The 14,015-nt window shown below is 39.8% G+C and overlaps 1 protein-coding gene across 3 annotated transcripts in view; it reads right to left on the reverse strand.

The window, feature by feature from the left end:
- CLDN10 (claudin 10) overlaps nucleotides 1-14,015 on the reverse strand; it is a 125,963-nt gene that overhangs the window by 7,875 nt on the left and 104,073 nt on the right. For all 3 annotated transcript variants that reach the window (XM_012769739.2, XM_012769740.3, XM_012769738.3), the window contains exons 2-3: nucleotides 7,415-7,576; nucleotides 7,245-7,326 (exon numbers count right to left, since the gene is read on the reverse strand). In XM_012769739.2, coding sequence (XP_012625193.1) covers nucleotides 7,245-7,326; nucleotides 7,415-7,576 — 244 coding nt within the window. The remainder of the gene's footprint in view (nucleotides 1-7,244; nucleotides 7,327-7,414; nucleotides 7,577-14,015) is intronic.

The following is a 14,015-nucleotide window of genomic DNA, read 5'->3' on the forward strand; positions in this document are numbered from 1 at the left end:
CGCCACTGCACTCCATCTAGCCTGGGTGATAGAGCAAAACCCCATGTCCAAAAAAAAAAATCTGTTGTATAGCAACACCCATGACACTGATCTCCTCCATCAGCGTGGATAATTGAGGGTTTACTTGGCCTCGAAGTGAGAAACGATGTGCTGATTCATAATACAGTAGGCACAATAACATGTTCACACACAAACTTTGAAGTCTTAAGAAACTGACACCACAGAGAGGGCCGTGCTTCAAGAAAGGAAATTCCTAAAACCACAAGTACTGTCCTGAGAGGTCTTAGGCTACAGCCAGTATTGCTAAGCATAGGTCAAGAATCTGTGTGTGTGGATGTACATCTTTTTGTGTTGGGGTTAAAATATATAGATGGACTTGCAGCCATAAAGCATGGGTCAGTCCAAAGCGTATCTAACATTTTATTCAGAGTCCTCAACAGCCTACCTGAACATATTTGGGAGTCGAACCAGCTGTAGGATAAGTTCTCAGGAGAGTATCTATCTAGCTGACAACTTTAAATTACTACGTATCTCTCACACAATGCTATAAGAGAGGTGACAGCAATTTAAAAATCGAACAAGCTTTACTTCTTTTAAACAGATCCCCCTAAAAACTGCCTTCTCCTTGAGAGCCAAGTGTCTTAAAGCAATTATTCGTTTCACTAGGTCTCCAACATTTCAACTTGTATTATTTCTCTATGGCTAACCTTGATAGACCATGTAAGGTAATGTACCGTACATTCATATACTCTGCTTTAGGTCAGTATCCTTGAAAATAACAGCTAACATTTATTGAGTGTTTACGATGTGCTGGGCATGATTCTAAACAGCTGAAATGTACTATCTCATTTAATCCTCACAATAGCCTCCTAGGTCCCATTATCCTCATTCTACAGATGCGGGGCACAGAAAGAATAAGTAACTTCTCTGAGGTTACACAGCTACTAAGTGGTAGAGCTGGGGCTTACCCTCCAGCAGCCTGGATCTAGGGTCCTTAAACAGTGTGCTATGCTGCCTCTCCCCATTCCTTTAACCCCATCTCCACAAGCATGCTCAGTCTCGAGTGCTAGGAGAGATGCAGACAGTCCCACGCCACTGCCCACTACCACCCCTGCTGCAAGTGTCAGGGAGCATGGACTAGTTACAAGAGATTCCGAAATTAGCACCAGGTGGTCTCGACTTCAAGATGCTCCTGGTCTGGTTCAGGAGACGGGCTGATAATGGGACGCCTCGCTCAGAACACATGTCCTGGGGATGATCAGAAGTCAGCCAGGCGGTGGGAAGGAGAGGAGTGATGGGGGAAAGGACTGAATTACTAGAAAGCGGGGCACAGTGGCAGAAATAACGATGTCACACACTAGATGGTAAAGACAAAAAAGAGAGCGCCAAACATGTGGTTTCCAAGCAGATTTTTAAGTCGTGTTAGCATAACAAAAGCATCAGAGCAATTCTGGTGATATGAGGTGGCCCAACCTACTTCTTCTTTTTTTTGTTTTTGAGACAGAGTCTCACTCTGTTGCCCTGGCTGGAGTGCCATGGGGTCAGCCTAGCTCACAGCAACCTCAAATTCCTGGGCTCAAGCGATCCTTCTGCCTCAACCTCCCGAGTAGCTGGGACTACAGGCATGCACCACCATGCTCGGCTAATTTTTTCTACATATTTTTAGTTGGCCAATTAATTTATTTCTATTTTTAGTAAAGATGGGGTCTCACTCTTGCTCAGGCTGGTTTCGAACTCCTAACCTTGATCAATCCTCCCACCTCGGCCTCCCAGAGTGCTAGGATTACTGACATGAGCCACCGTGCCTGGCCCCAACCTACTTCTGAACAAAGTGAGGTTACGGAATAACACCTTCTTAATATTTAACCATTGAATTATGTTTTGTTGTTAACACTTGGCACTTATACGGAATCTTCTATCCAACAACCTGTGAGCTCTTTACCAACAGTAGTTCATTCTTCAGATAACCTCATGAATGGAGTATGCTTAAATAAACAAATGTCCACAATGTAATAAATTATAAGGGGAGAAGAGTGAAGTTCGATATTTTGACAAGGTCACCTGGTGAGGTTGCTATTCTTTTAACCTCATCCAGGAAAATCTGTGTAATCTAGCAATGTATTTATGAAATTGCCTTTTGTTCATTTAACTTGACAGACAAGAATAAGAGAAATTGTCCGAATGTAGGCAGCTGTTTCCTTCTAATACTAAACAGCCACAATGGTGAAAAGGTTTTACCTAAGTAAAGCTTACACCCTAAAGTAGAAACCAAACATATGTCAGGACTGAAAATTGCTCCACAGGTTTGAAAAGTCTGAAAATAAAAAAGTCTAGAGGATGATAAGACCCAAACATGAGAATATCTGGGCCAAGATATTAACGATAAATTGCATATATGAAAAGAGAGTAAATCTAAGATAATTCTGTTCTGCTTCCTCGACTAGAGCAATTGATCAAAAGCAGTATGATTGTATGTTTTGGAAGGAAGTTTCTTTATGTCCATCAATTCTTACTTGGAATAGTTTATCTAAGAAAACAAAGCAAGACATTCAGGAAGTTAGTGGTTTGGATAACAAAACAGTGGTGGGAATAATGCAATTAAATTTCAACACCTTAGTATGGTGAGTCACATTAAGGGGTACCTAATACCATAAGTTTGCAGCATATCTTTTTTTCAGACTTGGTAGGTTTTGTTTTAATAAAAAGGAGGAAGTTAATTTCACATAGCGTAAAGGAGAGAGAGTTTTCAGGGCTCTGCAGCTCATGCTGGAGTCATCAAAGATACTCATAACTCAAGTGAAAGGAAGTAGAACAAAAGGGAAAAGTGGGGAAATAGCACAACACGTTGAAACTCTTAACAGACTGCAACTCTGTCAAACGATTGTAGCTTAGAAGTAAAATCTTCCCAGAAATATGGTGGGAAACGAAGGCTTTTGGAGTAAAAGCCCACTGAACATAAAGCGCAGTACTCTATGTTTGTATCTTTACTCCAACTCCACACTAGAAACCACTTGTATTTTCTCATCAACAAAACCTCCAATTAATATAGTATATAAGTCTGAAGAAAATAACAACAGCAGAAACACGAACAAAACCACGCTCTGAGGCCTAAACTGTTTTCCAGCACATTTTAGGGCAGGCGTCCTCAAACTACGGCCTGTGGGCCACAAGCCACCCGCCTAGGACATTTATCCAGCCCGCCGGGTGTTTTTGCTATCACTGCCTGTCCTGCTTAGCAAGCAGCCGACTCGTTTTGGGCCAACAGTGGGCACTCTCCAACGGTCTGAGGGACAGTGAACTGGCCCCCTGTTTAAAAAGTTTGAGGACCCCTGTTTTAGGGTTTGGGTATTGGAGAGCAAGTATGCGCTCTCCAGAAATTTATACTATGTGGCTAGCAGCTGTTTCTCACCACCCTTCCTAAGGGCCCAAACACTTGCCTACCCATGCCACAGTCACACCTTCGAGGGCTGCAGGGAGAGCTGGCATTTGGGGTGGCTGGTTTGTAAGATTAATGTATGATAATGATGGGAATCGACAACCTGTAGCTCCATCCTCTCAGAGGTTTCCTCTGTCTGCTGTCTCTGAGACAACAGAAAGTTTTTCTGCTAATCTTGAAAGGACTAGATCTACAGATGAGAATTTCACTTCCTGGTACTGTGCTAAGCAAAAAAGACAGAGATGAAATAGGTGTTTTTTGGCATCAACGAATTTACTTAATTCTCATGCCAGTCGATTAAGACACCAAAGAAATACTCAGAAACTTCCTATAGTGGCATTTTCCAAATCCCATCTAACCTAGGACCTGCCCTGCTGTAAGCTTTAATTCTCTGACAAAGTGCTCTCTAAGTTCAAGTACAAACATAGTCAGAGGCATCGATTATTAAATTTTAGCAAATTATAGTGAAGGAAGTGCTATCCCTAGAATATGCCAAAAAATAAAATCTTGCTTTAAAGATGATGACATTTCAGACCGATGAGACCAGCTTATCTTGTGCTGATAGCTAATTTGTAGCTTATTCACCTTCCTAATTATCGTCCCCTTCTCCTCTGCTACAAAGTGTTTGTAAAGGGAAACCAGACGAAGTCATGTTAGTTGATTTACTGGTTTTTATCCAAGCGTATTTTACTTAAATGAGGTTTGTGATTTCCTGTGGGTGTCACATGTCATTTTTATGCCTCTTTTCTATATTTTTAGATAATTAGAATTTGAACATATTTACAATTTCAGGCCTTGATAATTCCTTGATCCAACTGGATTTTATCTAAATCATGGAGGATCTTTCTTTGTGCAAGGCACTGCAGGGAATAGAGCGATGAGGGAGACAAAGTCCTGGTATCAAGGAGCCAAAGCATTGTCAATTTGCAGGATTTTTAATAAAGTCTATATTTTCTGTAGACCTTGATGTGAACAGCCTATTATTTGTAAATATTACCAATCTGTAAGCAGTGCTGTTTTTCACGACCCTTAGCTCTTGTGCTTTTAACTACATAAGGTAAATTGGTAAACTGTAGGTGTTACATTAAGGTTTTTAAGTCATTGCAGAAAAGAGCTAAGAAAGACGTCTATAAAGATAGGCCACCTCCTATATACTACACAGAATTAAAAAGCAATCTTAATAATAGTTAATACAACACAGTAAGAGCTAACAAAAGGTGCTTGTTCTGTGCCCATTGTATATACATACATATCTCTCTCTCTCCTCTCTTAAGTCTCACAGTGGTGCTATGAGGGGGTACTATTATTATCTTTATTTTACATCTGAGAATACACACAGAGAGCAGGCAGAAGAATGTGGGGAGGCTAAGAGTGGGAATGGGATAGTTCAATGTGGCATGAAGAATTTGGAAAAGAAAAAAATTAGTATATAATTGCTGAACTGGGTTTAATCAAAATCTGAAAGTACAATAAGAGATTCCAGTGGTACTAAACTGAATCAGGTTACTGAGTACATAGCAAGCACAGAAAACACTCACATCAAGACAGGTTTAAGTTACTGTGCATATATGAATTAACCTTTACTGAGGAAAAATTCAAATGATTTTTAAGGTGAAAAGAAATACTTAACAATTACGAAGAAAATAAAAACAGCAGTGTAAAAAAGAGAATCCAGAAAAGTTAGAAATGTGTTTAATAAAACAAACTATGAGAAATACAGTTTTGTGGTGTATTTATGATACCAAACCCTAAAATAAAAATGTATTATTTCAATATAACGTTTCATTTGAATATCATTAAAATATTTCTAATCTTCAGGAATATGGTCTCAGTTTTCATCTCAATGTTTGCTGTAATGTAGATCTGTGCAAATCTCATTATCAAAAATGTTAAGAGAAAATTTACAAATCAGGACATGTTTTTCTAACATAAGCAGGAGAGAAAAAGTTATATTGGGTTCTAAAATAGTCATTTTTGTTTTCCATTTAATAAAATTTCTGAATAAACACTATTTTAAAGTATAATAAAGAAACCCCCTTGATGAAAAGTATATGTGGCATATTGTCATGAAAATTATGGAATAGTGAAATATTATAAATTGTGCATTTTAGAGCAAATATTCTGGGGTTCAACTGCCTGGTATGAATTATAGTTCAACCAGCCTACTAGTTTAGTCCAAATTCCCTTAGACATATTACTTTTTTTGTCAGTTTTAAAAAAGAAAGTACAAAGAAGATCTAGTTCATAAAGGTGTTGTAAGAATAAAATACAATAATAAAACAATATTTGCTTGGCACATGGTGGGGGCTCAACATGTGTTAGGTACTGTTTTCATTATATTTCATGATATAAGCATTTGCTATTTATGCATAAACTATACTAAGGACAGAACTAGAAAATCAATTTCATGAAGATTCCTAAACCTACCAGAAAAAAAGTAATGCCTACCTGACCAGCTATTTCAGTAATATACTTTTTTTTTTTTTTTTTTGAGATAGAGTCTTGCTTTGTTGCTCAGGCTAGAGTGAGTGCCGTGGCATCAGCCTAGCTCACAGCAACCTCAAACTCCTGGGCTCAAGCGATCCTCCTGCCTCAGCCTCCCGAGTAGCTGGGACTACAGGCATGCGCCACCATGCCCGGCTAATTTTTTTCTATATATATATTAGTTGTCCAATTAATTTCTTTCTATTTATAGTAGAGACGGGGTCTCGCTCTTGCTCAGGCTGGTTTTGAACTCCTGACCTCGAGCCATCCACCCGCCTCGGCCTCCCAGAGTGGTAGGATTATAGGCGTGAGCCACCGCGCGCGGCCGGTAATATACTTTTAAAATTCTATAATATTTGATCTGAAGTCTGAAAGAAAATTATCAGCCTGGTTGATAAGAATACACACATATACACAAGCGTCTCCCTAAAGAGATATGTGGTTATGTGCTCATATAAGACAAAATATTTGATATATTATTATTTCTGATTTGGTATCCCTGGGGTTTTCCCAAACTGAAGAAATAAGCTTCCAGAAACCATAAAAAGCAACGGCCCATACTTTAAAAACAACACCAACCAACAAACTGATCTGTTAATTCCAAAGCACTCATCTGCAACGGAGACCAGCCCCACCTGGGTGTTGGTGCCACGCTCCTACAGCATTTTTACAAAAACTTTGCTTCCTGTAGAGTTTCCTTGTAAAGGTGGAGCTTGTCAAGGCATTAGGTAACAGAGAAAATTTAAAAGGCTCAGAGACTAGCATCTGGCAAATATCCTGTTGGGTGGAGAAGAGTTAAGGCAAGCTTTTTTTTCAGCATATTATGGGGGTACAGATTTTAAGGTTTCAATAAATGCCCATTTCCCCCCCTCCCCCCACAAGTCTGAGTCTCCAGCATGACCATCCCCCAGATGGTGCACATCTCACTCATTATATATGTATATATCCACCCCCCAAGGCAAGCTTTTAATTTTCTATTCTCATACCTCACCATTCTTTCCTCCCCATCAGACACTGCTCTTGCACTCTTCCTCTACTTGACTTCAATGTTATGATGTATAATGGATGAAGTTTATAGTTCTAAATCCCATGCCTTGAGCTATTTAGAGACAAGACATTATGTAACACTAATGAAGTAATTAACTGCATCTTTTGCCTATGTGGCACATACAACGTTTCATCTTGGATGATGTCATCGGATACCATTTATCAGTATTTCTGGCTTTCCAAAGCCATACAGGAAATTCATGTCTCTTAATTTAGAACATTAAATTACATACATTTCCTGTAAGCTAGAAACGTACAGACTGAGAAAAGTACTTACTTTTGCTCAACATAGAATGGATCAAAGAATTCCTTTGTGATTTTGTTTGCATACAGCGAACAGCCAGTCATTGAGCACAGCCCTAAAAAGTACCAGAGGGAAAGTACCGTGATTAGTGTTATTTCATTAACATCACGAAGTACCTTGTTTGCAAGAAAGTTACTATTTACCTGACAGTATGAACACAATCCCAGCCAAACAAGCAATTTTAGCTTTGGCTTTATCTGAGCCTCCGACTTTGGTACACTTCATTCCAAAGAGTGCAAATATGGAACCAAAAAAGCCCAGGCTGACAGCAGCAATCATAAGTCCTCTACATGCCTGGATATAACCTGCAATTAGAGTAGGTCATTTCTGTTAACACAGATCATGTGGCTGTCCAGGGAGACATCCTCATTTTACATTGTCATTCTGAATGATTGCTCTGTTTTCAAAAAAAAATAAATAACCATAATGATTAAAACATGACGCAAGATAAGCAAGAACAGAGAGAGCAAATGAATCAATATGGAGTGCCGATGCTATATCACGCATTTTTATGTTTAGTTTATGCGTAATCCTCAGGATAGATCTCTGTGTGTTATTATTCCCACAATCCCTGATAGGGAAACTGAGGCAAGCAAAGATTCCATGATAAACCAGAGATGACTTAGTAAGTGGCAGAAATAGATTCCATCCCAGATCAGACTACAAAATCTATGTAACACCGTCACTGTGAAAAACATCACCTTCCACTATCACAACCCTCTAACTTCTTTGCTCATCAGACCTTTTAAATGATGTTTTAATGCTTTTGACATTATAAAATTTATAATGGGGCAGCAAGAGCTCCCAAAGGATCAAACCTTCTAGTATCTATGAAAGCTAATGCATGAAACTAACTGAAATTTCATCATGAACTGTGAAGAATCTAAATCAAGAAGTATTTTAGTGATGTATTATTTTTAGGGGAAATTTAATAAAATAGGGTTTTGAAAAGCACTGTTTTGTAGAAGAGTAATTTATAATCATTAAATCAACTGTTTGACTATAAATGGATACCTTCAAAGAACCCTGAAAAGTGTGTTCTGTCAGTTTGTTTGATCATTCCTCCTGTACCATTTGTTTTCTTGGTCACGTATTTTTATTTGCACAGCCAGGGTGATGGTAAACTTCAGCATGGCTTTTGTCCAAGTTTTTAAATTAATAGGGTATAAACTAATAAACGTTGACCACATAAGTCATTTTCATTTCAGTTTGAAACAGTGCCATATTTCAATGCAAAATAGCGATAGTAGCACATACTAGGTATTAAGTAAATATTTGTTAAGCAAATGAACATACACCCACATCAGGTTTACATTTGGAATTAAACTTTTTAATCAGAAAAAAAAATGTTTAAATGCCAAGGTAGGGCAAGTCATTCATTATTAGTGTTCAGGTAAAGCCTATAATGGATAACAGTTCTTAGGCCATGATAGTCATGAATTGAGGGAGTAAATGCTGGTGGCCTCCAGTCCCGGTTCTTTGGGCAAGAATGAAATTTGAAGTTTTTTTTTTTTTTTTTTTTGAGACAGAGTCTCGCTTTGTTGCCTAGGCTAGAGTGAGTGCCGTGGCGTCAGCCTAGCTCACAGCAACCTCAAACTCCTGGGCTCAAGCAATCCTCCTGCCTCAGCCTCCTGAGTAGCTGGGACTATAGGCATGCACCACCATGCCCGGCTAATTTTTTCTATATATATTAGTTGGCCAATTAATTTCTTTCTATTTATAGTAGAGATGGGGTCTCACTCTTGCTCAGGCTGGTTTCAAACTCCTGACCTTGAGCAATCCGCCCGCCTCGGCCTCCCAGAGTGCTAGGATTACAGGTGTGAGCCACCGCGCCCCGCCTGAAATTTGAAGTTTTAATCCTATTCCTTGGATCCATTCTGAAGAGCCAACAGAAGCTGCTCTACTTAATTGTAATACACTTTAGACCCTCACAAATGCAGACTGCAGTGACAATGACCTTCTATTGTAGAGTGTGAGCTACTTGCACACAAAAGATAATTTCACTAACGCTGAGGCTATCAAAAACAGCAAAAGAAATTTATTTTTAGCAAAACAGGATAATGAAGGCTTCTTCTAGAAGCAGTAATCATGCTGCAGGGCTATTTGGGTCTCTGTTGTCAAGAACTTGGACCAGCTCTATTTTAAAAACATCAACCTTCAAGTTCCCCAGCCAGAGCCCAGGGAGCAGGTAGAGGAGAGACCAGGAAAGGAAGCCTGTCACTCCCTTGCACGATTAAAGAGAGTTAGTGAGGATAACCCAAATGGGATCATCATTATACCACCAGAACTGCTGGGGCAGTGCAGTTTCATTATTTCCCTGAAATCCATTTTAGTCTATAGTTTTGAATATTTTTGCAGACTCTACTTACAATCATTAAACAAACAAAAAGGGGGGAAGCCTTGTATATATTAATATATACACATAAAATATACATTTCAAAGACTCTCTATAGGCCGGGCGTGGTGGCTCACCCCTGTAATCCTAGCACTCTGGGAGGCCGAGGCGGGCGGATTGCTCGAGGTCAGGAGTTCAAAACCAGCCTGAGCAAGAGCCTGTCTCTACTATAAATAGAAAGAAATTAATTGGCCAACTAATATATATAGAAAAAATTAGCCGGGCATGGTGGCGCATGCCTGTAGTCCCAGCTACCCAGGAGGCTGAGGCAGGAAGATTGCTTGAGCCCAGGAGTTTGAGGTTGCTGTGAGCTAGGCTGACACCACAGCACTCACTCTAGAGCCTGGGCAACAAAGTGAAACTCTGTCTCAAAAATAAATAAATAAATAAATAAATAAAAGACTATATATATTCCTAGAAAACATTAGCATGCACCATAATTTGCATTTACTTCATTTATCTTGCAGGCTTTATTAACAGAAAAGGCAGGTTGTCTGGAATTTACCAAAGGTTAAGTTCTACCATCTGGTCATTTAGAACACGGAAAGCATTTCCCAGATGGTAAACAGTGGGTAGACTCCCAGGCCAACCCATTCAATCCTCAATAAGGCAGGGAAAATAACAGCAGTCTTTAAGCTTTACATAACCACTACCCATAACATTTTTCCTGAGAATTCTTGCTCTGAGATCTCCTATCCCAGTTCTTGTGCTGGCAGCAGCACCTGCTTCAGTCTCTTGGCACAAGCATGAGAGATGAAGAGAGCAGGTTCTGTTTGGTCAGTTCCTTCTTTCGTGCCGACCAGACCCCGGATTTGGAAAGTGAGGTACCTCTCTCTAGCATAAGAACAGTAGTAATAACTTGCTAACTTTTCACATGCACAAAAGGTGGCAACTTACAAGGAAAACCATTGGCCCGATTTTCTGAAATGGTGAGCAAAGAGCAGAAGATACACCGCCCTGCCAGGCAATCGAGTTGTTGGTAAGCTGAGGTCTGTAAATGCGGGGGTATGAGTCCTTAGAACACCCACAGACTCAGGCCTTAGATGACTTCCAACAACTCTTTCAGAGTTTATCTTTTGGCAAGGCAGACCTCTACAATCTCGCTTTTTAACAGTTCCTGAGGGCAAAACTTATAAGTAACACCATCAAGGGAAATGGTAGGAAAAACCTAGTCAAGGAGGCCATTATTTTTGACAGGTCTAATTTACTGACACCCTTAATAGCTAATTAACACATTAAAGTGCTGAGGCATGAACATATTTACTTAGAAGTTCTCTGAAGTATAATTTATAGTTAGTTCTCCTGGGAAAAATGGCAAACATTTCCCACTAACAAAAATAGATGTCATAAACCACATACAAACTGGCTGAAAATGATTCTCAGCTGAAGTTCAAGTGGTGCTTTGAAAGGAATACAGGTTAGCAATAAACAGAAACCACTAGCTCATTCAACTGTGAAATTTTCAAATGGTAAAATACAGTGCCTTTAAATTAATGAATTCTGTTGGAGGAAACCTTCAAGGTGTTCCTTAAAAGTCAAATGTTTTCCAAATGCTTTGTCCCTTCTTTTCAATTGCAAATCAGCAAAAATGAAAATATCTACTTGGTAGAGACAGTTCATTAGTAGTACCTGTACTAGCTGCTGGATTTAGGGGGATAAAGGAATAAGCTTTTCTCATACTGGTAGCTTTGTGTACTTCTGCAAATCCTCTGAAAGAAGAGTGGTACAGGGGAAGGCAGGAACTCTGAATTTCAGTTCTGGCACTTCTATTACCCACAGTGTGCCTTGGATTACAGCACCTAATCTTGAGTCTTGCTTTTCTCATCTATAAAATAGATGATAGCAGCACCTACTTCACAGGATAATATGAGCAAAGTGTTTGATGAGTGGTAAAAAAAAAAAAAAATTAGGCAAAGCAGCCCTTCCATAATAGTTAAATGGATTCTAAAAAGAAATTAGAGTTGGATTCTTAACATGGCATAACATTAAATCTAGGCATTTGGCTTTGCTCAGCCTCATTTTTCCTTATAAGGAAAACCAGTGACGGCTGGGCACGGTGGCTCACGCCCGTAATCCTAGCACTCTGGGAGGCCGAGGCAGGTGGATTGCTTGAGGTCAGGAGTTTGAAACCAGCCTGAGCAAGAGCGAGATCCTGTCTCTACTAAAAATAGAAAGAAATTAATTGGCCAACTAATATATATAGAAAAAAACCAACCAGCTGAGCATGGTGGCGCATGCCTGTAGTCCCAGCTATTCGGGAGGCTGAGGCAGGAGGATCACTTGAGCCCAGGAGCTTGAGGTTGCTGTGAGCTAGGCTGACGCCACAGCACTCAATCTAGCCTGGGCAACAAAGCAAGACTCTGTCTCAAAAAAAAAAAAAAAAAGAAAAGAAAAGAAAAAAGAAAAGAAAAGAAAAGAAAAGAAAAGAAAAGAAAAGAAAAGAAAACCAGTGGCAATGATACCTCCAAGGGTGAAGAATCAGAGATTTGGCTTCATTTAGGAAATTCAGAATATTGACCCCATCATCTGGGTCCAAGAGGCTTGTTCTTCCACCTAACACAAGACGAGCCAGAGTCATGAGCTTTCTCTTTCCCTTCTTGGATTCTCTTCCCAATCTAGAGCTCATGTCTGGTTTAAGGAGAGGATTGGTCTGCTCAGGTCTGTGGCCACAATGGCCACTTTCTCCTGCCACTTGTAAGGCAACGTTAGGACCAGCACCCAGCAGATGTGGCTGCTCTGGAGAGGCATGGCAGAGAGTAGACAGGCCCTGCCCTGGAAAGTTCCACCTGCAGGTGGAGGAATCAACTCCCCTCCATAGGAAAACATAGCTTTGTGATTTAACTCTCCAAAATGTTATTCTGAGAGATGTAGAAAAGTACATTGATTGTTTTGCACTAGGAAATGCCCTCTTTAGCCACAGAAGGCAAAGTCATCAAGAAAGAGACTGATAAGTTTTATTATCTCACAAATTGCAAAGTTCTAGATGAGAAAAGACATCAAATATTAAAAAGACAAGCAGTGGTCTGAGATTGCAATACATATAACAAATCGAGAATTGAGAAATCATTTAAACCAAGAAGAAACAACAGCACCACAGGCATAGGAGATGGACGGGCAATTCACAAAAGAGAAAAAGATAAATGTTCAGTAAAGACACGACAAGATGGATTTTTGACCACTTTTTTAAACCAGTGATTTTGACACTGGTAACCAGGGAAATACCAATGAAAATGATAACAAGATAAGATCTATCACCATATTGGATGAAAAACTTAGTGGTGAGAATGAGGAGAAGCAGGTATTCTCACATACTGTGGGTAGAAAGTAAGTTGGCAGTATATACTGAATATTAAAATGCACCTGTATTCTGCTCTGACAATACCATTTCTCAGTGGAGTAGTCTACAGAAATACACATGCCCACAAAGAGGTGAATATACAGATTTTCTGTAGAGTGCCAACAATAATGAAAAGTTGGTAAGGGTCCAATGTTCACAATGGGCCAGTGGTTAAATAAACCAGTTTATCCAGACTGGTGAATACTATGCAGCAATTAAAAAGAGTCACTTCTATATATACTGACTTGGAAAGATATAGTATGAATTTTAAAGCATTGTAGAATAGGTAGTATGATGCCATTTATGGTTTGTTTTTTTTTTTTTTCTAATAGCCGTTTCTTAACACCTATAATGGGAAAGAATTTTTTTTTTTTGAGACAAAGTCTCACTCTGTTGCCTGGGCTAGAGTGCCATGGCGTCAGCCTAGCTCACAGCAACCTCAAACTCCTGGGCTCAAGTGATCCTCCTGCCTCAGCCTCCCAGGTAGCTGGGACCACCGTGCCCAGCTGATTTTTTCTATTTTTAGTTGTTTTGGCTAATTTCTTTCTATTTATAGTAGAGATGGGTCTCACTCTTGCTCAGGCTGGTCTGGAACTCCTGAGCTCAAGCAATCTTCCCGCCTGTGCCTCCCAGAGTGCTAGGATTACAGGCGTGAGTCTCCCCGCCTGGCCCCATTTATGTTTTTCAAAGTCATTTTCTAGTCACATGAGCACACATGAAGGCCATTTGGCAAGTTGCATGGCATATAAATGTCACTCCTCTCTGCTCTACTCCCAGCTAACTACCACTTGATAACAGGACAGTTCTCCACTACCCCATCTGTCCTCAATCAGGACACTAGCTCCACTCCCACCCCAGGTGTATACGAGAAAACGTCACTTTTCTGCATTCAATAATACTCACGGAGCATTTATTTCCTCCCTCATCCCCCAACTGTGGTATAGAAGGAAACGTACCTATCTGGCGCGCTCCTTATCTCACGTAACAATAGAGTTACAACAGAATAATGTTC

Source organism: Microcebus murinus, chromosome 13, assembly GCF_040939455.1.
Source record: "Microcebus murinus isolate Inina chromosome 13, M.murinus_Inina_mat1.0, whole genome shotgun sequence".
Taxonomy (NCBI): domain Eukaryota; kingdom Metazoa; phylum Chordata; class Mammalia; order Primates; family Cheirogaleidae; genus Microcebus; species Microcebus murinus.